This window comes from Drosophila santomea, chromosome 3R, assembly GCF_016746245.2.
Source record: "Drosophila santomea strain STO CAGO 1482 chromosome 3R, Prin_Dsan_1.1, whole genome shotgun sequence".
Lineage (NCBI taxonomy): Eukaryota > Metazoa > Arthropoda > Insecta > Diptera > Drosophilidae > Drosophila > Drosophila santomea.
Window position 1 is genome coordinate 5,446,995 of NC_053019.2, and position 22,192 is coordinate 5,469,186.

Here is a 22,192-nt window from a genome sequence, read left to right on the forward strand (position 1 = left end):
CCAACTCTAAATATTCTTATTTCTTCGAATAAATATGTGAATATGGACTATATATATATATGATTGGTCAAAAGATAGCACTTTATTGGAGTTGACATAAACCATAGAGAAACTGTACAATGTAGATTTTTGCCCAACCTTCATTAAACTATAATATATTAATGGGACTTCAATGATTAATTTTACTTTTAATTAGTGGTAATTTAAAAATTTTACTAGCTTTGCAAACCGATACCTTTAATTTATAGAAGTTTTATTTTATAGAAGTCGTTTAATACACATTTGTTGTTAATAATATCATAGCCGTCGATTAACTGGCTCATTTAAAAATACCGGATAGTCAAACCCTTTTCGACAGAGCTGTCACATCGCAAGAATAATCGATTAAGGAATTCTTATCGATATGCGGTGCGGTAGGTGAATTATCGGCGGCTGCATGTGAATGGCTTCAGGTAGCATCACCAAAGAAGAAGAATTTCCCTCCAAAAAATTGGTTTTATTTTGCCAGCGAGCTCAGAATTTGTTTACCATCTGAATGAGTAAACCAACTCGATGACCACCATTCTAGACAACTTTCAACGCGCCGAAAAGATCGGCGAGGGCACCTACGGGATAGTTTACAAGGCGCGTAGCAACTCTACCGGCCAGGATGTGGCGCTCAAAAAGATTCGGCTGGAAGGGTGTGTAATCTAAAGCAGGACCAGGATCTCGTTCCTCAACCCACAACACGCTGTTCACAGCAACCACAAGAAACATTATGTGACATTTGCTATTATCCTGGACGTTGCCATCCTGGATGAAAGTCATTCACCTGCACCCCGCAGCCCGAATTATGTGGGAGCTGCGCCGTTTCTAAAGTCCGTAGCACCACATGATTCGGCTTCGTGGTGCAGGACATCAGCAATTTTTGGTAGCCAATCGTTATCTACAATTACAAGTCTATATCATAATTCCCTATTTAATATCATAATTTCCATCCCAGCGAAACGGAGGGCGTTCCTTCGACGGCCATTCGAGAGATCTCCCTGCTGAAGAACCTTAAGCACCCGAATGTGGTTCAGCTCTTCGACGTGGTGATCTCCGGCAACAATCTGTACATGATATTCGAGTACCTGAACATGGATCTGAAGAAGCTGATGGACAAGAAAAAAGATGTTTTCACCCCTCAGTTAATAAAGGTAAGTTCATTAGTTCGGCAAACCAATGAGATATTACATTGCCACCTTGCAGAGCTATATGCATCAGATATTAGATGCCGTCGGCTTTTGCCACACCAACCGTATACTGCATCGCGATCTCAAGCCCCAGAACCTTCTCGTGGACACTGCGGGCAAAATAAAGGTAAGACTAGGGTTTAGCCCTTTTATTGAGTGATAATAACTAAATTCCCGTCCAGTTGGCTGATTTTGGCCTTGCAAGGGCCTTCAACGTGCCTATGCGAGCGTACACCCACGAAGTCGTCACCCTTTGGTACCGAGCACCGGAGATTCTGTTGGGCACGAAGTTCTACTCCACGGGCGTTGACATCTGGAGTCTAGGCTGCATTTTCTCTGAGATGGTAGCCTTATTATAGCCTGTTAATTTTAAGCGCATCTGTTTACTAAACCAAAATTTACAGATAATGCGCCGCTCCTTGTTCCCCGGGGACAGCGAGATTGATCAGCTTTATAGAATATTCCGTACCTTAAGCACACCCGATGAAACAAAATGGCCAGGTGTGACACAACTGCCAGACTTCAAGACCAAGTTTCCAAGATGGGAGGGAACCAATATGCCACAGACCATAACCGAACACGAGGCTCACGAACTCATAATGGTGAGTGCAGTAAATTTAGAGTCACAACCGAAATCCACCATTTTGTACCTTACAGTCGATGCTGTGCTATGATCCCAACCTGCGCATCTCAGCCAAGGACGCACTGCAGCACGCTTACTTCGGCAATGTGCAGCATGTTGACCATGTGGCCCTTCCTGTGGATCCCAATGCCGGCAGTGCTTCGCGCCTAACGCGGCTCGTCTAAGCATGACAATATCCAATAGCCCCAGATCTAGCAAATTACTTGTGATCTTTAGTATAGTAAGTTCGATGTCTACCTCACTATCTTTAAGGCGAAACTAGTGCAATTATATGATTTGAATATCTAATCTCTCTTGCAGCTGCCAGCTCAATTTCATGCATTCCCCATCCTCACTCGCACCTAACACATACGATAAATACACGATCATCCATAAGTAAAGAGTTTATAGTTTATAGCTTAACATGTATTACCAGTCGCCCAGCAGTGTCAGGTGTCGTTGATGATGGCGTGGCGAAACTTTGGCGTCGGAAACTGCGACTGGCGCTGCATCGCTAGCAAGCCTCTGGCGCTGTCGGGTGTGGCTATCGTCGCGCATGTACGTGCCGAGAGTATTGCGCATGCTTTCGGAGAGCGCTGATTGGGCTTCGATATCACCATCGTCGTCATCGCTAATCGGTGCATCGCTCAGTGCGCTGCTGTCTGTTTCCTCAGCGGTTTCTTCATTATCATCGGAAGGCTCCGGTTTGCGGATTTCTACTAGCTTCGTTGATGATTGGCCCTTGGCCGACAATACAGGCAGTGGTCGCAGTAGAGTCACTTTTCTGGTTCCGAGTCTTCTCACTACGGGCGCCTCTTGCTCAGGTTCGCTATCCACCTCCTCTGCCTCCCTTGGCGGGATATTAAAGTTGCCGTAGAAATTAGTTTGGAAATCCTGCGGACTAAAGCGCTGTACTCCGTAGTAGCTACCTGAATTGGTATCGTAAAAGAACATTGGCTCGGCGGACTGTGGCGGAGAAGGTGGCGCGAAGTAGGGATCGTAAGGGCTGTAGGCATCATCGTTCTCCCCCGAGTCGTAGACTGGTCGGCGTTTTTGTTGCTTGCGGCGCTTCCGCTTGGGTTTCTTGGAAGACTGGGGGGCCACTTGAACTGGTTCCTCAAGCTGCATCTCCTGGTTATCATCGTAGGACTGTAGATAAACCGGCGACGTCTCGATGATGTTCGCACTGCCATCGTTAAAGAAGTTGGCCAGCGGATTCGTCAGGTTACGGAAACTGAACGCGGGCTGAACACTGCGGACAAAACTATTCCAAACACGAACCAAAGGACGTTCAGTTGTTGTAGGAGCTGCTTTAGCCAGACTATGAATATAGCGCCTTCTGTATCCACCTCGAGCACTCGGCAACAGGACATATTCGATGGGATAGTTTCTAGAGCTTGAATAGAAATTGCGTTCACATGTTAACATTAATATAAAGGTTATTGATTGATAATTATTTGATACTATTTAAAATAAGCAATAACATTTTATTTAAAAAGGTTCGGTTTTCAAAAATGCCATATCTCTCGAAAATCTTCAACGTTAGCTAACCCAATCTTTGCCTGCTTTTGCGGCAAGCGTCGCTCAATTTCGAGCGCGGATTTCCTTATTCCGTGCGAAGGATAACTCCATGCTACAAAAAGCACTAGGACAGTAAACAATTGCCACTGCATTGCTGAACACTATATGTTCCTCGGACTAACAATATATTTGGAATGCGTCCGTTACCGTTCCCAATCGAAGGGAAACTGAAACTCATCCGATTCGCGAAATCAGTGGTCAACAGCTCGATGGCCCTGCTTTTGTCTTTTTGACCAGCTCGTTAGATTAGTTTTTATGTGTTCACAGAACGGTTGGCCAGAGTCTTAGCCAAATTGATTTGTAATGGCATTGTCCCAAGCCCCAGATCACTTCCAAAGGTGGCTATGTTGATGACACTAACTCATTCCGACACTAAACCAACTAACCCAATTCGGAGACCATCTTCATATCTCCCGCGGGGCTCGTTGGCAGCTGCCAATCTCGCCCATACATATGTAAATGGATTTTTATAGATTACACAATTAATATCCCATTCAGTGGTTGGCTGGGACTAAAAAACTCGTTTGCTGGTGGGTTCTGAATTCGAAATTTATGCTAAACTGTCTGGAATGAGTTGACGGCTTGCGAAATGCTTTCTCTTGACGAATTTGTGCTTATGGGGTCTTCTCCTTATCAAGATTTTACGATCTTTATAAGCATATGGGTGTATTAATGGGTGCATTTTCTAGCAGCTCCTACTTTTTATGGCATAACAATGCGGATTGTGATGGCAGCCCTAAATGGACACATTAGATGGATTTGACAAATTTGTCGATCTTTACTACGAATAAAATTGGAGCATGGAGATGATTTGTTTTCGTCAAGGGGAAATCATGTGAAAAAAATGTCACACTTTCTAAAGGTGTTGCTAGAAATAAAACATACATTAATATTATAAAAATATTTACTATTAATGATTACATTTTTCACAGAATGCTCCATCAAGGGAACTAGATCTGAAGTTTTCGTGTTAACCACTTAAATCGATTTTGATTTGGTTGCAGGAAACAAACAATATTTACAAGTACCAATTAAAATGCAATGTAATATTTTTGAGACATCGTTAAAAGAACAATATTTATGCAACAAAATATTATGACTAAAATTAAAAAAACACTCATACAAAAAGCTTTTAATTGGAAAAGTAATATAAAGTGGCCATGAGAAAGTTTTCTGTTCGATTTATTCTAAGAAACTATGCTGCTATAACTTATTTCTGCTCCGGCAGTCACGAAATGCAGAAAATCCTTATCAGCTAAAATCGCAAACCAATTTATTGAGTCCCTTGAAGCCGCCAAATGCAGCGACAAAAGCCAAACTAAAACAAAAAGCAGCAGGCCCGTGAAAAGCGCAAAGAAAATTCGTAACAAGTGTTTTTCTTTGCCAAGCCAAAGAGAGAGGAATAGCGTAGCCCAGAGAGAGGGCTCTCGGCTGGGAGAGCCAGGAAAAGCTTTCGACTTGGCCGAATGCGAGGCATCTCAGTAATCGCTTCAGTCGACTTTGAGATTCCTGGCCAGAAACGACGGAGAACGAAGGTTTCCAGGACGGCCGCGTCGGGTGCTCTAGAAAAGGATAGTTGGAAAAACGCCAGCGGCAGCTAGCGCCAGAAACGCTGCTGTCACAGTTTCCACCTAAGTCGAAGGAAAACAAGTGAAAAGGCAAAGGCTCGTTCAAGTGGCAGTTGCTTTTTTTGGGCCAAGCCAGCGGTTCGTTTCGCTCGTGAGTGAGCCACAATGCCTGTAAAAATGTGAATCAGTGTGCCTGCGTGTGCGTGTGTATCTGTGTGTACTTCCTTCGTTTTGTGTATCCGTACAGCGTTTCGCTTGCGAGCTGCTCCAAATATATACCCAGCATATTTTTGCACATTTAATTGAATTAAGTAAAGGGCTGAGCTCAACCGCGGAGAACAGTGTCGCCAGTTCCAGTTCTATGGAACGCTTCTTTCGGCCCGTTCGCTATCTTTATATAAGAGAAAAGAGCTCCAGAAGGCCAGCGAATTGCGTAAAGTTTGTGTTTGTGTACAATGTGATTGTTCCGTGGGAAAATGACATTAAGTGCTTAAGTAAATTATATAAAAACATTAAACGCCTCGCTGGGCATCCATAGCTCGGAGACATTCAAAGCGACGGCTGTGCAGCCTAGAAAAACACTTTTCAGGCCTTCCGCCTTCTGATGGCCAAGATAAACGGATTCGCCAGGCAATTTCTCCTGCCCTGTTTTCGTGGCAATATGAAAAATTCAACCGCCCCAGGTTGTCACAGCCCCTTCTGAGCAGTGGGCGTAGTGGGTGGTTGGGCTAGATTTTCGACTATTGTCAAGGTGTGCGCCAACCTCAAGGTCTAGTCACTAACCACTAACCGAAAGCCCAAGCCACAGGCACATACGAACATCGCAACAGATCAAGCGGGCGAAATAAAGTCATCTTGTCGTTTGTTTGTTTTTGCACCAAAACTAATATAAATATTGGAGAGCAAATAAATCCAGCAAAGATGCCATATTGTGGTACATTATATAGAAGTTTTGCCCATAAGTAGGCTACTCGCAGTTCTGTAAAATGTATTATTTGATGTGGTAAAGGCCTTTAAAATGATTGTTTTACGTAGTAACTATAGAGCTTGTATTTACCAATTTGTTTCCGTGTCTCCGCGTGTCCCAGGTGACGGGCGTTGTGGTTGCCTTTGCCGAGGTGCCGAGCAGGTGTCTGACTGGCAGTGTTTTTGGCGTCACTTTCGCTTTCTTTCTCGCATTGCCCTCGCTCAAGTGCTGTGCTTGACCATAACCACTAAAAGTGTCACATTGCGTATACGCCGCGTGGTGTCCTCGACCGAGGTGTGTGTTTGTACGCTTACTGTTGGCTGTTTTTCACCGTTTTTGTTGTAAGCTCGTTTACTTTTGGCCAACACACCACCCACGCAAAGCTGTGTGTGCCCTCTCAGTGGGACTCTCTCGCAACTGAGTTGATTTCTCCTCTCTCCGGCGCACTTTCTCTCCAGTTCAGCTGTTTGTTTTGTTTTGAATCGCATTTCTCCTCGAACTGCGGCAGGAACGCGCTGTTTATCTCCGTCTGTTGTCGGTCTTTGGTCACGTTTTCCTGCCCATCTTCATCTTGAGGCGCTCATGTCTGGCAATTTAAATTTTATTGTGATTTTTATTCTTGGCAAAAGTAAACAGCGAGCGCCTTTTTCCTCAGCTTCTCTTTATAGAGCAATTTGGCGCACAAAAGAATGCCTGGAGACGCCAATAAAAGCCATGTGTCTACATTAACTTGACGAGACCTCGGGGAAAAAGGGTGATGATAAATGAAGAAACTTAACAGTAATTTAATATTTAGTCCTTCTGGTTGTTTCGTTTTTGCCTTTGTAGCAAAATTTTAGAAATAAACAAAAGTCCGTACAGAGCGTAAACAAAACATCGAAAAACCATCTCATTTAACCACTTTTTAGAATAGTTATTTGGAAAAGATATTTCAATTAAAACCTTTTTTTTAAACAAAAATTTTCATTCAGAAATGTAGCCAAAATCTTTAGAACGCTTTAGAACGCCCGTTTGCAACGTATTTCTATAATACTGATTTCAGCGCCCATCTACCCCAGTTGAACTTCCTTTAGTTAATTTCCTAAAGATGAGGGATTTTTTTGACTTGGCTAACTTTACACATGTTTGCGACTATTTGTTTTTAATTCATCCCTCTGTAAGCGATTCGTTCTCCTCCTAGAAATCTTCGAACTCTGCCAGTCAAGGCAATGTCTTGGCATTCGTCCAAAGCAAGGCAGCCCAATTCCTTGCTCCCCACCACCTCCCACCCATGCCGCCCCTATTCAGACCCCTTGGCTTCCGTTTCCGTTCTGCTGGGTATTTGCAACATTTTCGGCTGTCTCCTGTCGACTGCCAGACTTTCACACTATTATGGAGAGGGGGTTTTCGGTGAAAGCGATGAAATTTCCATATTCCTCGCATTAGCCAACTGGCGGCGGCTGCGCTGCGCTGAGTGACTGCTCATTAAAATGCTATAAGTGTAGGAACAATTTGCATGTTGCACGAGCTTCGAGCTGCGAGCCACGAGCTACGAGCTACGAGTCTCAGAGCTGAATAATTAACACCCCAGCAAGACCTGTTGGCAGCTGGCGTTTCTCTTTATTTCTGGGCTCAGGAGCGTACAATCAAATCAATGGAGTTCTGCTGGATGAAGTCCATGTAGTTACGAATGGCCAGGAAGCTGGACATGATGCGGCTCTTCTCCCAGCGCCAGTCGATCATGATGCCCACCAGGTAGTAGTTCTGCGTGGTGTGCCCCATCTTCTGCATTCCCACCAAAGGTGCGCCCAGGTAATACGCCACCGGGTTTTTGTGATAGCCACACACCGTGTTGCTGCTGGTCACCAGCGTGTTGACCTTTGATTGGCAGAAGCCGCGACTGAGCGTGTTCACCCACGTCTTCAACCTCAAGTCCTCAAAGACGCGAAGACCAGCCACTATAAATGTCTGAGCCACCAGGGTCTCGTTGACCAGGCTTGGAGGTGGCATGCAAATGGGCATTACATTCGGGTAGAGCTTTGCGTCTCTCTGAAGAGTCAGCACTGCCAAGCAGTTTTTCAGGGTTCGCGAGTCGTAGTCCGGATGGATTGCTATCTCGGCCAGTTTGATCTCCTGCGACGGACGCACGCAATAGCCATCCGTCTCGCACACTCGGACTCCGACGGGAGCACTCTTGTTGTGGACACCCAGGTGGACGGAGAAGGCCTCCGCCACCCCGTTGTACTGGACAAAACAGTGGGCGGGCGCCAAAACAGTGCGCTTCGATACAAGCACGCCCAGACACCCATTGTCCCGAATCTTGCCCTCAAACCCTGAAGTAATAAACGGAGATGTATTGCGTTCTCCTCGAGCAACTCAGAGATTCTTACCCTTGCCATACACGATCCGGGCCACCCACTGCTGTTCCGTGGGAACGGCGAAGGGTCCTTGCTTGAGCATCTGATCTTCGTTGAAGGCTCCGCACTGGTTGCCATCCACTTTCGCCGACTGAACTTCCGGGCCAAAACGACCGACGAGCAATAATAAAAATGCGATTCTACCAAGCATTCTGAAGCAGCGCTCAAAGTCAACTGACTGGGAGCTGGAAAACACACAAAGCACATTGCACAGTGGATTTATCCAGAGGCTTATGATCGATATGAGAACTTTGCTGGAACACTAGAATGAAAATACTACTCAATTGTTTTTACAATTTACAATTCTGAATCTAACATTATCTGTAATTCATTTGCCATACATACACCCCTTTACTGTATTTTGTAACCTAGTTTATTTATGTTTTAAGACTTTAAATATTATTATATTATTTGCTCAGAACATTTGGTTACTTCAAGATTTGATTTGAGTTGATTTCTTTCCGTGCAGCAAGATGTTTGCTAAAATTTCCAACTAACTCTTCCAATTCCAACTACCTGTTTTTCTACGTATCTAATTAATGTTCTATGATTACATTACTGCCACCGATCGAAAACCCGTTTCCAAAGCGGATCCCTGGGCAGCTCCCGTCACGATGCATCAGTAATTTCCCTGAACCCACAAACATGTTACTTCCTCATGCTGAATAGTGTGTTATAGTTTATTAATAGTTTAAGCATTCACTAAACAAGTATTAATGCGAATTAATACTTCGAATTATCCATTATCCACGAGCGAGCTCGTCGGACATTCTGGTAGACCTGGGTGGTAGCCTGTCCCGCATCCACGTTCCGGACCAGAATGGCCACCAGGTAGAAGTAGTGCGGCTTGTCATCCCGCACTTCGATGTCCATCAGTGCTGCTCCCGGATAGAACTTGGTCCGTTTCACGGGATAGCCGCACAGCTGATTCACCGGGACTAAGACGCTGGAGGAGGTCAGTCTCTTGCACTTTTGCGTAGATACCGTCATGGCCAAGCCCTTGCCCTTCTCCGGGTTGTCATGGTTGAAACCGGTGTAGTGCAGGTTTCGATTGGTCAGCGTATCCGGTTCCGAAGTGCCCTCCAAGCAGATCGGCTGAATCCAGTCGGTCCACTCGATTGGTTTTTCCAGCCGCAAGATGGCCAAGTCGTTGTCGCCCGTGTCTCTGTCCGTTTGCGGATGCACCTTGATCTCGACCACCTTGTACAGCTCAGGCCCCGGTACACAGAAGTCCTTGTCGTTGCACGACAGCTCTTCCTCCGGGGAGTCGGTCTCGTCCCAAACACCCAGCATTGCTACGGCTTTGGTGTCTCCCGATCGGTTGCTAAAACGCTTTACGCACGTCGCAGTGGTGAGGACGTGCAGATCGTTAATAATAACCACGGAGCACCTCGTATTCTCGTACCGATTTCCTGGAAAATCAATGAAGGTGGATAAAAAAAAGCTTTAGCACAAGCATAAGTCATGTTTTCAATTCGGGGCTCTAGCAGATTGTTCTTTAGAGTTTTTCATAAGGACGCTAGACATGTCTCCTAAACACTTCTAACCGTGATCCTCCAGCAGAATGCCCACCCAGGGATGCTCGGAGGGCTCCGCCTTCTCGTTGGTGGTGTACAATAACTTTTCATCTAGACGACCGCATTGGAACTCTCCCATCGACAATGCTGAAAGTGTATATAGCATGTTAAATAAATGGTAAACTGAAACAGTTGTATTCAGTTTTACTAACCGCTTAGCCAAGCCAGAGTTACAAACTGAAAGAGTTTTCCGCTAAGCAGCATTTTTATGACGATGTGCTCAAGAGCTCAGAGTTAACTAAACTAATAGAAGTAAAAAGTGTGAAATCTTACCGAGCGCAGTCGACTTTTGCAGTGAATAATTAATGAAAAATCTCCCGCTCTCTCGTTGTTTATATTAAAGATTTTCAGTGTGACTCTCAATCATTTTATATGGACATAAAGCTTTTTGAATCTACTGTGACTGACTACTCCCTTTAAAGTGATAATTAGGGTACATAACCCACTGGCAATCCTTAATAGGAAACTGAATTTGCTTATAGGACGTACTTTCTACTGGTAATGGCCTATTGGAATTCCGAGTTCAAACATTCCAATAAAGTATCCCATTCAAAAGACTCTTCTTATTGTAACTTGCCATTTTGAAATTAAATTAAAGACTTTTCTTACGTATTTATTTTCATTTGATTTCATTCATTAATCGATTCAAGTAGTAGTTCAATTATGAGCGTATTTATTTAGGTATTTTATTTATGTTTGCTTATCTTGATGTGAAAGTATTGGCTGTATAAAGTTCGAAATAAGGGATATTCAACGACTGTGCAAAATGTCCCACATCTTGACTGAAATCGATGGAATATTATTCTCAACCGCTTAAAATCACAGGCAATTATCAGGACCTTCATTATATAACCATTAGACTCTTAGAATGCCCCCTCGAACCCTCGGAACCTCGGAACCTGCCCACAACTATGTTGAATAATTAATGTTTCAATTAGAATGCGATTATCGAAGGCAAGCACAAGCTGCTCGACGGGATGCGAAGGTGAAGGACACCGAAGGACATTGTAACTCATCCGGCCTGGTGGTGGTGGGTGGGTGTACTTAACACTCTACTAAGAACGCTTACAAATTGCCGGCCAGATCCGGTTGGCAGTTTATTGTCCACTCAACTTGACCTGCTTGAGCTGGGGCGTTCATAATTCGCATTGTTATGAGCCGTCCCTCGCCTTTGTGGCCATCCAATCAATGTGCTCCTGGTCGGGTCTGGACTTTAATGAACGGCCGGCTGGCCGGCTGTTTGGTTGGTTGCTTGGTTAGTTCGTTGCTCGACTGGTCGGCGGTGCTCGTAAAACTTGGCTGGCTTAGCCTTGAGTTTGGCCTACGCTACTTCCAGAGGAGAGGGCAGCGGTAGAAAGTGGGGCCCATGCAAATTGCTCGGACCCTGAACAAGCTGCGTGGGCTTTGGGTGCGCCTTTCGCTTGTAAAGAGTCGAGAAATGGCCTCCCATTTGCGTGTTCCTCAATCTTTAATCGCCGGGAGCACGTGAACAGCCTGATTCGAGACTGCTTAGGCGCTGCCGCAGGGTTGGAACTTGGCTGGTCGAATCGAACTGAATCATTGATTAGGCCCCGGACCAAGGACTAGGGCTTCCTTAAAAAATTACACCAAAGTCCAGGTTTCAGCCTTAAAATTACTCAGACTTTTAAAGTGAAGATCTTTATTTAGGTATGGAAGGTGAAATTGAGACCCTAATATTTAAATAGAGAATCCCATAAACTATGCTAGGCAGTGGCATTCATTATTTATTAATTTTGCAGGACCGGATCACTATGAGCGACAAAGGAGCTCGGTAATGGTGATAGCATGACGCGCGACGGCGAAATTCCAGCCATTTTCAATCCGAAAAGAGTGCGCACTCCTTCCGTGGTGGTCACCGGCGACTCCTCGACGAATGGACCGTACAGCAATAACAGCACCGGCGGAGCGGGAGCCAGCAGCAGCACGGCAGTGGCCCCTGGATCGTCTGCCCAGAACGGCAGCGGCAGTGGCAGCGGAGCAGCGGGCAGCTGCGGGTTCAGCAACGTGCTCACCTCGAGCAACCCGCAAATAACCCACCAAGACTCGATTTCGTCGAGCCAACAGGACCCCAATGAGGTGATCATCATCCCGGCGGACACGCCCACGAGCGCACCGGGCAGCCACAATGCAGCACACCACTTTGGAGGCGGCGACTCCAGCGACACCCAGACGGAGCAGCAGCAAGCCAACGGGCACGGCGAGGAGTCAGAGCTTCGCTTTCGGAAGCTGCAAGCCTGCAAGGAGTCATGCTGCTCCGAGCTGGCCCGAAAGGTGGGAACATTAGTGAATCGTTCCCTCATTTATAAGAAGGATCGCTAAAGTTATAACAATAATTTGATACTCTAATTGTTCGTGTTCAATAACAGCAGTGCACTTGATTCGATCAAAACACCTCTCATACCAAGTTCACATGTCTTCACAGATGTACTTCGGAGTGTGCGTGACCATCCTGATGACCGCCTCGTGGGTGGGGGCCACCCATTGCATTAAGTACATGTACAAGTACCGTGCTCCGTACGACGACTTGCTGAACGACGACCAGGACACTTCCTCGAGCCGAGCCGATCTGAGCACGGAGCTGGAGGACATACTGGCCATCAGCGACTCGTCGCTGCACCACGTCGAGGACGCCACCGAGATGTTCAACATACCACCGCGCCAGCCGGTCTACTTCAGCGCCCCCTTCTTCGCCGCCTGGTTCTTCACCAACTTCTCGCTGCTCTTCTTCCCCATCTACCTGCTGGGTCTGGTCTCCACCCGCAAGTGCGAGAAGCTGAGCGACATCCTTGGCGATGTGCTGCGAGGATTCCGGGAGCGCGGCTTCACCGTGGGTAAGTTCGATTGAGTTCAATTGGGCTCGTCCGACGCACTTGGAACATCCTTTTGACTGGCTCTTGATCCACAGGTCGCTTCCTCAATCGCTGCCTCTGCTTCTGCATTTTGTGGCTGGTCACCACCTACCTGTACACCCTCTCCCTGCACGTCCTCTACGCCACGGATGCCCTGGCCCTGTTCGCCACCAACGTGGCATGCGTGTACCTGCTATCCTGGGTAATCCTGCACGAGCAGTTCGTGGGCGTCAGAGTAAGTAATTTCAATCTGCAACGCCAAGAACCCCCTTTACACACAGTTCCAAAGAAATATAAAATGATATATATTATAAAATATTATAATAGTTTGACACAAAAAGCAAATATTATACAAATAATCTGTAGGTTTCATTTGTTCATTTTATGTGTCTTCCTTTGGAGCTCCTGCTCCTTTTCCTTTTGAAGGATCTTAACTATTTCGGCAATTACACTGCCGTCCAGCATTTTCATTGGCTTGCCCTTTTCCAAAACGGCTACCTCCAGGCGGCTCTGGCCTAACTGGGTGACTTCGAGAAGGGCACCCATGGCCAGCTTGATGGCTCCACACTTGGTGGTCACTTCATCATCACGATAGGCCTTTTCAAAGAATTCCTTCACAGTATTTGCCGAACGTCCAGTGGCGCTCGCCTTGTACTCGTAGAATATACCGGATGGTTCGGTGTGGAATAGACGTGGAGAGCCATTGGGGTCAATGCCTCCAATTAGACAGGATATCCCGAAAGGACGACGTCCATTGCTCTGCGTGTACTTCTGCTTGAGCTGGGCAATGTATCTGGTGATGTACTCGAGAGTCACCGCGTTTTCGAAGTTGAGACGATGGCTCTGGCTCTCGACCTGCCCTCGATTTATTAGGATCCGTGCATCGGCTGTAAGACCGGCGAATGCCAACGCCACGTGGTTGTCGAGCATGGTGATCTTGCGCACCGTTCGGTACTCCTGCATCTTGGACACCGAGCTCTTCTCCACGCCCAGCACCACGCAATTGGCTCCACGCACCCCAACCGCCGTGGAGCCCTTTCGAACAGCTTCCTGGGCGTACTCCACCTGCAACAGGTGGCCATCCGGCGAGAATATGGTAACAGCTCGGTCGTAGCGTGAGGACATCCTTGGGACTTGCTAGTGGGCAGAGCAATCTATACTCGCTTGCGACCAGTTAGTTATTTGAAAAGTAAAGTTGAAAAGTAATTAGTTTTTCATACATCTGATGTTTGACGTGAAAGTCTGTGAATGTCTCTTAAGCCTAATAAAATCTTTGCTTAGTAACCATTCCATGTTAAAGTTTTTGTTACTTAACGAAATCATAAATTTGTGCAATTCTTTGCAAATAAAACAAGTTATTTAATTTAATTTTACAATAATTTGTGAGCAAGTGACTAACTCCCTTATGTTGCAGATAGTGGCCATTATTCTTTGCGACACAGGAATAGCGCTGCTAGCCTACATGGATGGAATCACGGAAAGCCGAACCCTGAGCGGCGTGGTCCTGGCCACATTGGCCGGAGCTGGCTATGCCGTGTTTAGGGTGAGTACTCCGTCCCTCGCCCACATGGGATGTCCTGCTTTCCCGCTTCGTATGCGGCCATGTCGTGCTCATATTGCCGTGTCGCTTTGCAGGTTATGTTCCGCAAGGTGATGGGCGATCCGCCGGTGAGCCAAATCGCCTTCATATTCACCGCACTCGGCTTTCTCAACGCCCTGCTGCTGTGGCCCGTGGTGCTGGGACTCTACCTGACTGGCACGGAAAGCCTCACCTCGGAGAGCATACCCTGGAACCTGCTGTTCGCGGCGAGCCTCCTGCTCCTTGGTAGGACTCCTTTCCCAGCCCTGCTCCATCTGCATTTGTTGTGCCGTAAACTTTTATCGCCGTAATTAATTTTGATTGCAGTTTTCCACGTTCTGATGCAGTTCAGTGCCGCCGTTACGTACAACATGTTTGTGACATTGGGTCTGATTACGGCTGTGCCCGTTTCTGGCGGTATGTACACGGGCGAGCTCCTCAGCATGATTCCCTGCAGTTGGTGCGGGTTGATCGGGGTCTAGGGTTAGCCTCTATTCGCTTGAAGGATTCCGTGACTATAAGTTGTTTTAAATTTTAGTATTAAAAAGGGGCACTCACGTGGGGCACGAAACAACTTTTGATCTTTGCAATGGGCACATTGCGACATAAACTTTTAGAAAGCAATGGGAAAGCACTTTCTTGGGAAAGTGGTTACTGGTAAACTATTGAAAACAAGAGAGAACGCTATAGTCGAGTTCTCCGACTATCTGATACCCGTTACTCAGCTAGTGGAAGTGCGAAGGAGGTCTTCTACACTGACAGTTTTTGGCGGTTTGTGGGCTATAGAGTGGGCGTAGCAAAAAGTTTTTTGGCAAATCGATAGAAATTTACAAGACTAATACAAAAATGAAAAAATATCAAAACATTTTTCAAAAGTGTGGGCGTGGCAGCTTTGGGCGGTTTGTGGGCGTGGAACAAGTTTTTTGGCAAATCGATAGAAATTTACACCACCAATACAAAAATGAAAAAATATCAAAACATTTTTTAAAAGTGTGGGCGTGGCAGTCTTGGGCGGTTTGTGGGCGTTAGAGTGGGCGACAAACTTGCGCTTTGTCTATGTCCCTGGAGTCTGCATGCTTAATCTCAACTTTCTAGCTTTTGTAGTTCCTGAGATCTCGATGTTCATACGGACAGACAGACGGACGGACAGACGGACATGGCCAAATCGACTCGGCTATTGATCCTGATCAGGAATATATATACTTTATATGGTCGGAAACGCTTCCTTCTGCCTGTTACATACTTTTCAACGAATCTAGTATACCCTTTTACTCTACGAGTAACGGGTATAAAAAGTATAACAATGGCTTTTAATGATGTAACGTATTAGAATAAATCTCAAATTGGAGACCTTACGTTTTTGGGACCTAATTAAAATATACATTTTTGAATATCCAATTTAACTGATCTCATTCGATCTCTTAGCCCTCGATGTCATACTGTACAGTGCGAACTTTGCTGGCATGAAACTGGCCGGAGTTATCCTGATTGGCATCGGTTTTTTTCTCGTCATGTTTCCCGCCAACTGGCCAGACTATATAACGCGATTGTTGCGGTAAGTGGGAGTATATTTCGTATTTATTCATATTGCTAGGAATAATTGTTATGCAATTAATATGCTAATTTTCTTTGTCAAAGTAAAAAACTCGTGCGTGTTTGTTTTGAATACTTTACGGCTTCAGTTTATTCCGGTTCTATATTATTTTTTATATTGATTTGTTGTTGCTACTTAGTGGAATTAATAACTAAAGCAAACATTAAAATAAATCATCGAAATATTTTAACTTTCTACTCATGTTTGATTTCGATAAAACGCTGTTAATTTCCTGTATACTCACATAAACTAAATATATTTAATTTTATATAAACAAACATCTTGCAGAAAGAGCGTTCGTGCCATACTCCGCTACCAATGTTGTTGTGAATTAGCCGAAATTCGCTATGCTCATTCGGTAGGCCAAAAACACAAGCTAAGCCCAAACCCCAAAACTAAAATTGAAAACCAAACCAATCCCTGATTTAAGACATTAGATATTAATTAAAACCGTAGGAAACCACGGATTTGTGTTTACTGATATCTAACCTTCGTACTGAACTTTGACCTCATAGTGCTAATCATAAGTAACAGAAACTTGGCAGATTTTTTACTGAATACAACAAAAACTTCTAAGCTATCTATAGGTATTTATACTTAACACCCATATATTCCACAAGCAAAAACTACAACACTTTGGCTTCCAACTTTGCGCTCACCCTTGTTGAAAGAACTGTAACTATATTTACTTGCCTTTATGTACACCGAAATATCCATATATGCCGATATATACCCCCCCACACATGTACGACATACATATATCTATATATCGTTACAAATTAATAAAGCCGTTCTACAGACACTACTTACCTCGGCTGTTGTGCAATTGGTTGACAATCCCATCTCGTTGTTGTTCCTAACGTTTTTTGGCGCTGCCGTTACCATAAATGTATTTATTCATATTGTTGTTGATATTTTTGATGATTTCGTTTCGGCATATCAGCAATCCCAAACCCCCAATATACAGATGTACCACCCATATTGCCATGGTATATCCCGACCGATCTAAGAGTTAATCTTTTGTTTTGCCCACTTGTGTATGATATATCCTTGTATCTGGATGTTGGTTGCTGGTGCCGAGGTTCTATTACTGTAGTAGTTCCCACACCTAAACGACACAATCCCGTCTACACCTCCTGAAACACACACACACCCACACCTCAACGTACATGTATGTAGTTTGAGTTTCGCTGGTGTTGCGAAAGTTTCCGTTTCAAGATCCACGCAGAACTCCAACAATATGGATGCTGGTGACTATGATATTGCTGATGATGATATGTTTGGCTGTTTGTTGTGTGATCTCTACTGAATTGCAGCTTCTTGTAATTGGGTTCCATCTGTACTTGGCAACCACCCGTTTGGTGTACATAAATTTGATTTTTGGTTCCATTTTGTTTGAAAATTAAACTGTCTGCACTTAGAAAGGAGAGCGCAAGTTAGCATAGATGTTAAATTACAGCATGACCGAATTTAACAAAGCTGGGGATATCTATGCTCCAGCATCCCAAGTAATGTCGGTTTTCCATTATCATTTTCACTCCAACCAGTCAGGATGCTACCGGCCACAATGAGACCAAATAAAAACCAAGCCCTGACCCTAACGATTAAAACCTAAATAATGATATACATTAAAGTGCATTCGAATTGTTACTGATTGGCATGTTTGAACCGAACTTCGTTTTCTCTTAGTTTTCGTTTCCAATTGACGGTTTTTCGTTTCCCAAACTGATCTGATCTTGAGTTGCTCCTTTATTTCTGTGCGATCTGTCTGTCTAACTTTAAATTCTTCAAGCTCTACTCTATGCTAATACTCTACCTACTTCTTATATATATAAAAAACGTGTCGACATTTCTCAATTGTTTTTTACAGAAGCATCATAATGTTGGGTCACAATGCGAGGTGAGTTTCGAGATTAGGCTGAGATGAGAATTGAATATGTTTTTAACAACCTAAGCTAAACACGGTGCCCGAAATCTGAAAGGGTTTTTCGTTATTGTACCATATAGGAATACCTTACTCTAAATACCCAGCCCATACCGAGACAAGCAATCAACAAACTTACTAATATATTTATCAAAATCCAACTGTAAGCGAAGTATGTTTTTCATTCGATTTCGTTATAATCCTTAGTCAACTCTTGCCTAGACTTTTGATAATTCGGGTTTGATTTGGTTTCGTTTGGTTTGATTAGGATTGCAAGTGAATCTCCTCACCTTACATCTCGCATCTAAGTTTTGATTTCCACATCCTTTTCGTAAGCTAATCTGAGTAACAGTATGATAGCATTTGATTAATAAGTAAAGTTTGACCGAGTAGTCCCGGTCTGCCAGATTTCGGTTAACTCTATTTTTGGCCCAGTGCTAAGGTAAGTCGATCCGAGAGTCTGCATTGCCCACCGCCAGCCAAAGTCACCTCACATAAAGTGCATCGATGGGATGCGAATGACAGACTCACCCAATCACCCAAGAACCACCAACCCACCCACTCACTTTCGGAGACACCGGAGTAAATGCAATGATCATGATCTTCCGTTGAACCGTTTCTTGTATGATATTCTTTTTCGAGGCCATCTGAAATCGATTGCTGGTTGTCAACGATGCAGCGGCCAAGGACTCACGCCCATTTCGAGAACGTTCTCACAAAACAGCTTAGCCGCTGTATCGTTTACAAACGTTGTTCAGAGATCTAGCAGCTCTCTAGCAGTAGAGTCTCCTTATTTGTATATAGTAACACCGCTAATCTGTACTATTGCTTCTTTTCTTCTTGTTTTTCTTCTTCACCTCCACAACCTGCCTATCTCTCTTTCTCTCTCTTTCTCTATGTGTTTCTCTGGACTATCTCCTCTTCTCGAACTGTTCTTTCTCTTTCTTCACACACCTACACCAAACACGTACACACAACTGGACGGAACCTGGCCAAATTGAATGACCTACGTTGCAAAAATAAAAAAAAACTACACCGCAAAAAACTGTTGTACCTGACCCCACACATTAAATCCATGTAGCGGTAGGCCAGCGCTTTGTAAACGAGATGCTATAGTCACAGGACCGTCCACCAGATATGCGCAGCGGCACATCACGCGCACGCACCATATAAGCTAAGAGTTTTGGACAAGTCACTGAATTGTACAGAAAACCAAATAAGAAAACAGAACAAGACAAGATATATTTTGTAAAAAGATTTTCAAAAAAAGAAACTTAAAACCAAAGAAAAACTCTAACAATCGAATGCACCACTTGCCAGATCGGGGTAAGTACAAAACCTCATTGATTTGCTAGAGATAAGTACTACTAACAAGGTACAGTTGCCACTCGTAGAAATAGTAACATGACAGGCATCGTGTTGATTTCTTTTTTTTTTTGTACTTTTTCTGACGATCTTATTTGACATCCCCTTAAGTTATGCGTTCTATTCTTCTCTCCCCTATCTTTCTACCACTCTGGACTCTTTTTGGATTTTCGACTCACAGATCGCAGCATATATATGCTACCCATTACAAACATAAACGAAAGTATTACGCGGTCAAAACCGACTCATATGTTGTTTGATCCAATCGCATGAATGATACCAAAAAAAAACAAACCAGCGTGTGGCTTCCGACTGTTTTCGCTTAGGCCCCTGTGCCACTGCCACGCCCACGCAACTCCCCAGAAAACCCAAAAAGTTTTTACAACTGTTATGCGACTGTTAGGAACACTTTTGTACCAAACTACGATAAGTCCCATTCAAGTTTCCGACTGAGAAACTCAAACGAACGAACGGTGAGAGCATCATACGATTATTTTCGATCAACTCCTGAATCACTAGCTGCACCCCCAATCCTCCATGTACAGCTCACTAGATCAATCACTATCCCAAAATCAAATAAAGGTTGAAAAGTTGTTGAATCTTTTTTAAGTTCCGTTTGCTTTGTAACGTTACAGCTTGCCTATGTTGTTGAGAAGTATCTTTACTATTCAAGCTACTTATGAACTTTGGAGAGCACCGCTTAATGTAACTATTTCGGCACCCGTAACTTAATACCCCGCTTTAGCCCTAAACACCAAAATCCACACACACTCCACACACAACAACAACCCCACACAAAACACACGATGTATTTGTAAAATATAAAAGAAAAACACAGAACATCAGTAAAAAATCCGTAAAAGTCTTAGCGCTTAGGCTATTGAATGCGGGCACTGGAGACACGTGATTCCACCCGGAACCCAAGTTCCGAGAAGTCCGCACAACCTGCAGTGCCCAGTCCTAAAAGATATAGTCATGCAAGCGCTTACTCTATGTAAATGTGAGTGTACGTAGCGCCTTAGAGCTAAACACCTAAGAAATGCCTAGAAAGTAACTAAAACTAATGCCAAGCAGAAGAGATCCCTACCCAGATAGCTAGCCCAGCCGATACTAACAGTTGACACTTTGTCTTCCACAAAAAAAAAAAAAACATGTCTCCCAAAACCCAAACTACAGATGGGGTCGCGGCCCTCGGAGCGGTACTTCAACAGGTCAGCATCCCACCATTATCGACTATCGGACGGGATACATAAGGTCCCATCTTCGTTCACCCTCTGGCCGTGTGAGATGACTGATCTGTCGCCGACCACCTCTGGGTTTCTACATGGCCATGGCGGCGCCAACGCACAGCATCACCAGCAACTTTTGCACCACCAACAGCAGCAGCATCAGCAGACCCACCAGCAGCACCTCCAGCAGCAGTACCACCACCGGCAGCACTCGCTCCACCAGCAGCACCTGCAGCGCCAGCACTCGCACACCTCGCTGACCAAGATCCACCGCCAGAGCAGCAGCCACAGTGTCCACGGTGGTGGCGGGCGGGCGGAGCACCACCGAACCACTACCGGAGCCACCGGGCGGCTCTTCTCCTACTTCGGTAACGAGCAGGAGCACGAGCGCAAGAAGTCGGAGACGTCGTTCTTTAATCTCGGATTTCGGAGGAAGTCCACCGTGGTCTACTACGCTCCCGCAGATTGAGGGAGCAGGACTTGCTCAGGCATATCAGAAGCATATAAGCAAGAGGATACAATCAGATTAATTAGCGGGACAGATGGGTTATAGTTTGTTTGCCATTATATCATAATAATTGTCGTTGTTGTTGATGTAAAAGTTCAATCGGATCGCATGCAGTTACAATTTTGCTCAAATATAACACATTTAAAGGCTACAGTTACAGAAACAGAGATACATTTCCAGACACAGATACAGATACACACAAGCACGGAGTTAGTCTCCCCACCTGCAATGAAAGGAACCCATGACCATGCACCCTGCCTCGCCTTGAATCTCAGTCAAGAATCTCAAGATACAGAAACCCGAGAAGGAGCCCGCGAATCGAGCTCAAAAGTGCCCCGATAGTTAACTATATACGGTTATAATTTAATACTCTTAACTATTACGAAATTGTATAAGGAATCGAAGCCAATTGTTTTAGCAATTATATACATTTATTATAATGGCAATTAGTAGTCAAATATTTTAAAGTGGATTCAATGAAAGCACACCTTCAGAAGGGAAAGATAACAAAAAAATGAACAAAAGACCCAAGATATTGAATGCAAATAGTTGATAGACGTCACCGAGAATATTCAAATTTCACCCGGCTAAGAAACCCATTAAACTGTAAGCTCATCTAGCGACTAGATCTGAATGGTTTTTCATTTATACTTAACAATTATATAGGGATTAACTTTTTTTAAAGGCTTTTATTTGAATGCGAACTGAATGTGAACCGAGTCAAAACGAGTTGAAGTATTAGTATTTTTAAATGTTTATGTGTTGTTCGTAAATCGTAATTCGAATTGTTATAGAGTCGAAAGAAATCAACGAGGATACTGTTGTACTAACGCATACGCCCCGTCTTTGAACCCATCTGGGAGTACCCATATTGGAACGTTGAGATTAGAGCTGTTGCATATTATATGAATTAAGTTGTGTAGCCACATCCAATAATTGATTTGTGATAGTTTTAAAAATGTTTGGTAACCAACCGCATACACCACATACCTTTACCAACCCGACCCAAAAAGAGAGGCGATGGTATAGCTGAGATGTATTTAGAACACACGAAAACCGAACACGAAATAAATAGTTACATAAAACCCAACCTAATAAGGAATTTGCTATATATTTTAATGGGTCAAAACCAGCAGGCCAGGGGCCACTTTTCAGTTGTCTAGGGAACTGTAAGGAAGGAACATTTTCTCAGTATTAA

At 44.4% G+C, this 22,192-nt stretch overlaps 6 protein-coding genes across 18 annotated transcripts; 2 read left to right on the top strand and 4 right to left on the bottom strand.

Moving 5' to 3' along the window:
• Nucleotides 1-449: 449 nt before the first annotated feature.
• On the top strand, nt 450-2,237 carry LOC120453073 (cyclin-dependent kinase 2). Of its 2 annotated transcripts, XR_005616524.2 has the most exons (7): nt 450-680; nt 983-1,178; nt 1,231-1,341; nt 1,397-1,558; nt 1,619-1,816; nt 1,872-2,077; nt 2,158-2,237. XR_005616524.2 is itself a non-coding variant. In XM_039637599.2 (6 exons), the coding sequence occupies exons 1-6, from the start codon at nt 553-555 to the stop codon at nt 2,019-2,021; spliced, it is 945 nt and encodes a 314-aa protein (XP_039493533.1). In that variant the 5' UTR covers nt 450-552; the 3' UTR covers nt 2,022-2,237. The 2 variants fall into 2 exon arrangements, 1 of the variants encoding a protein (XP_039493533.1); XM_039637599.2 differs by having other exon boundaries at nt 1,872-2,237.
• Nucleotides 2,238-2,256: 19 nt separating this feature from the next.
• On the bottom strand, nt 2,257-4,117 carry LOC120453072. The gene is made up of 2 exons (XM_039637598.2): nt 3,388-4,117; nt 2,257-3,232 (listed from the first exon to the last, which is right to left on the bottom strand). The coding sequence occupies exons 1-2, from the start codon at nt 3,507-3,509 to the stop codon at nt 2,266-2,268; spliced, it is 1,089 nt and encodes a 362-aa protein (XP_039493532.1). The 5' UTR covers nt 3,510-4,117; the 3' UTR covers nt 2,257-2,265.
• A 539-nt stretch (nt 4,118-4,656) lies between these two features.
• Nucleotides 4,657-22,107, top strand: LOC120454131 (putative thiamine transporter SLC35F3). Of its 12 annotated transcripts, XR_005616592.2 has the most exons (12): nt 4,658-5,136; nt 11,686-12,217; nt 12,369-12,777; nt 12,852-13,030; nt 14,210-14,338; nt 14,431-14,620; nt 14,702-14,791; nt 15,800-15,929; nt 17,839-17,868; nt 18,974-19,218; nt 19,439-19,730; nt 19,893-20,392. XR_005616592.2 is itself a non-coding variant. In XM_039639178.2 (11 exons), the coding sequence occupies exons 2-11, from the start codon at nt 11,732-11,734 to the stop codon at nt 20,953-20,955; spliced, it is 2,235 nt and encodes a 744-aa protein (XP_039495112.1). In that variant the 5' UTR covers nt 4,660-5,136; nt 11,686-11,731; the 3' UTR covers nt 20,956-22,107. The 12 variants fall into 12 exon arrangements, 7 of the variants coding, with proteins under 7 accessions (XP_039495110.1, XP_039495111.1, XP_039495112.1 ...); XR_005616591.2 differs by having other exon boundaries at nt 19,439-20,392; XR_005616593.2 differs by lacking the exon at nt 19,439-19,730.
• Nucleotides 7,504-8,526, bottom strand: LOC120454135 (CLIP domain-containing serine protease B9). Its single transcript, XM_039639191.2, has 2 exons — nt 8,322-8,526; nt 7,504-8,264 (listed from the first exon to the last, which is right to left on the bottom strand). The coding sequence occupies exons 1-2, from the start codon at nt 8,497-8,499 to the stop codon at nt 7,564-7,566; spliced, it is 879 nt and encodes a 292-aa protein (XP_039495125.1). The 5' UTR covers nt 8,500-8,526; the 3' UTR covers nt 7,504-7,563.
• LOC120454136 (phenoloxidase-activating factor 3) lies at nt 9,001-10,181 on the bottom strand. The gene is made up of 3 exons (XM_039639192.1): nt 10,078-10,181; nt 9,896-10,012; nt 9,001-9,760 (listed from the first exon to the last, which is right to left on the bottom strand). The coding sequence occupies exons 1-3, from the start codon at nt 10,127-10,129 to the stop codon at nt 9,072-9,074; spliced, it is 858 nt and encodes a 285-aa protein (XP_039495126.1). The 5' UTR covers nt 10,130-10,181; the 3' UTR covers nt 9,001-9,071.
• On the bottom strand, nt 13,084-14,059 carry LOC120454137 (proteasome subunit alpha type-7-1A). The gene has a single exon (XM_039639193.1). The coding sequence runs from the start codon at nt 13,918-13,920 to the stop codon at nt 13,165-13,167; it is 756 nt and encodes a 251-aa protein (XP_039495127.1). The 5' UTR covers nt 13,921-14,059; the 3' UTR covers nt 13,084-13,164.
• Nucleotides 22,108-22,192: the final 85 nt, after the last annotated feature.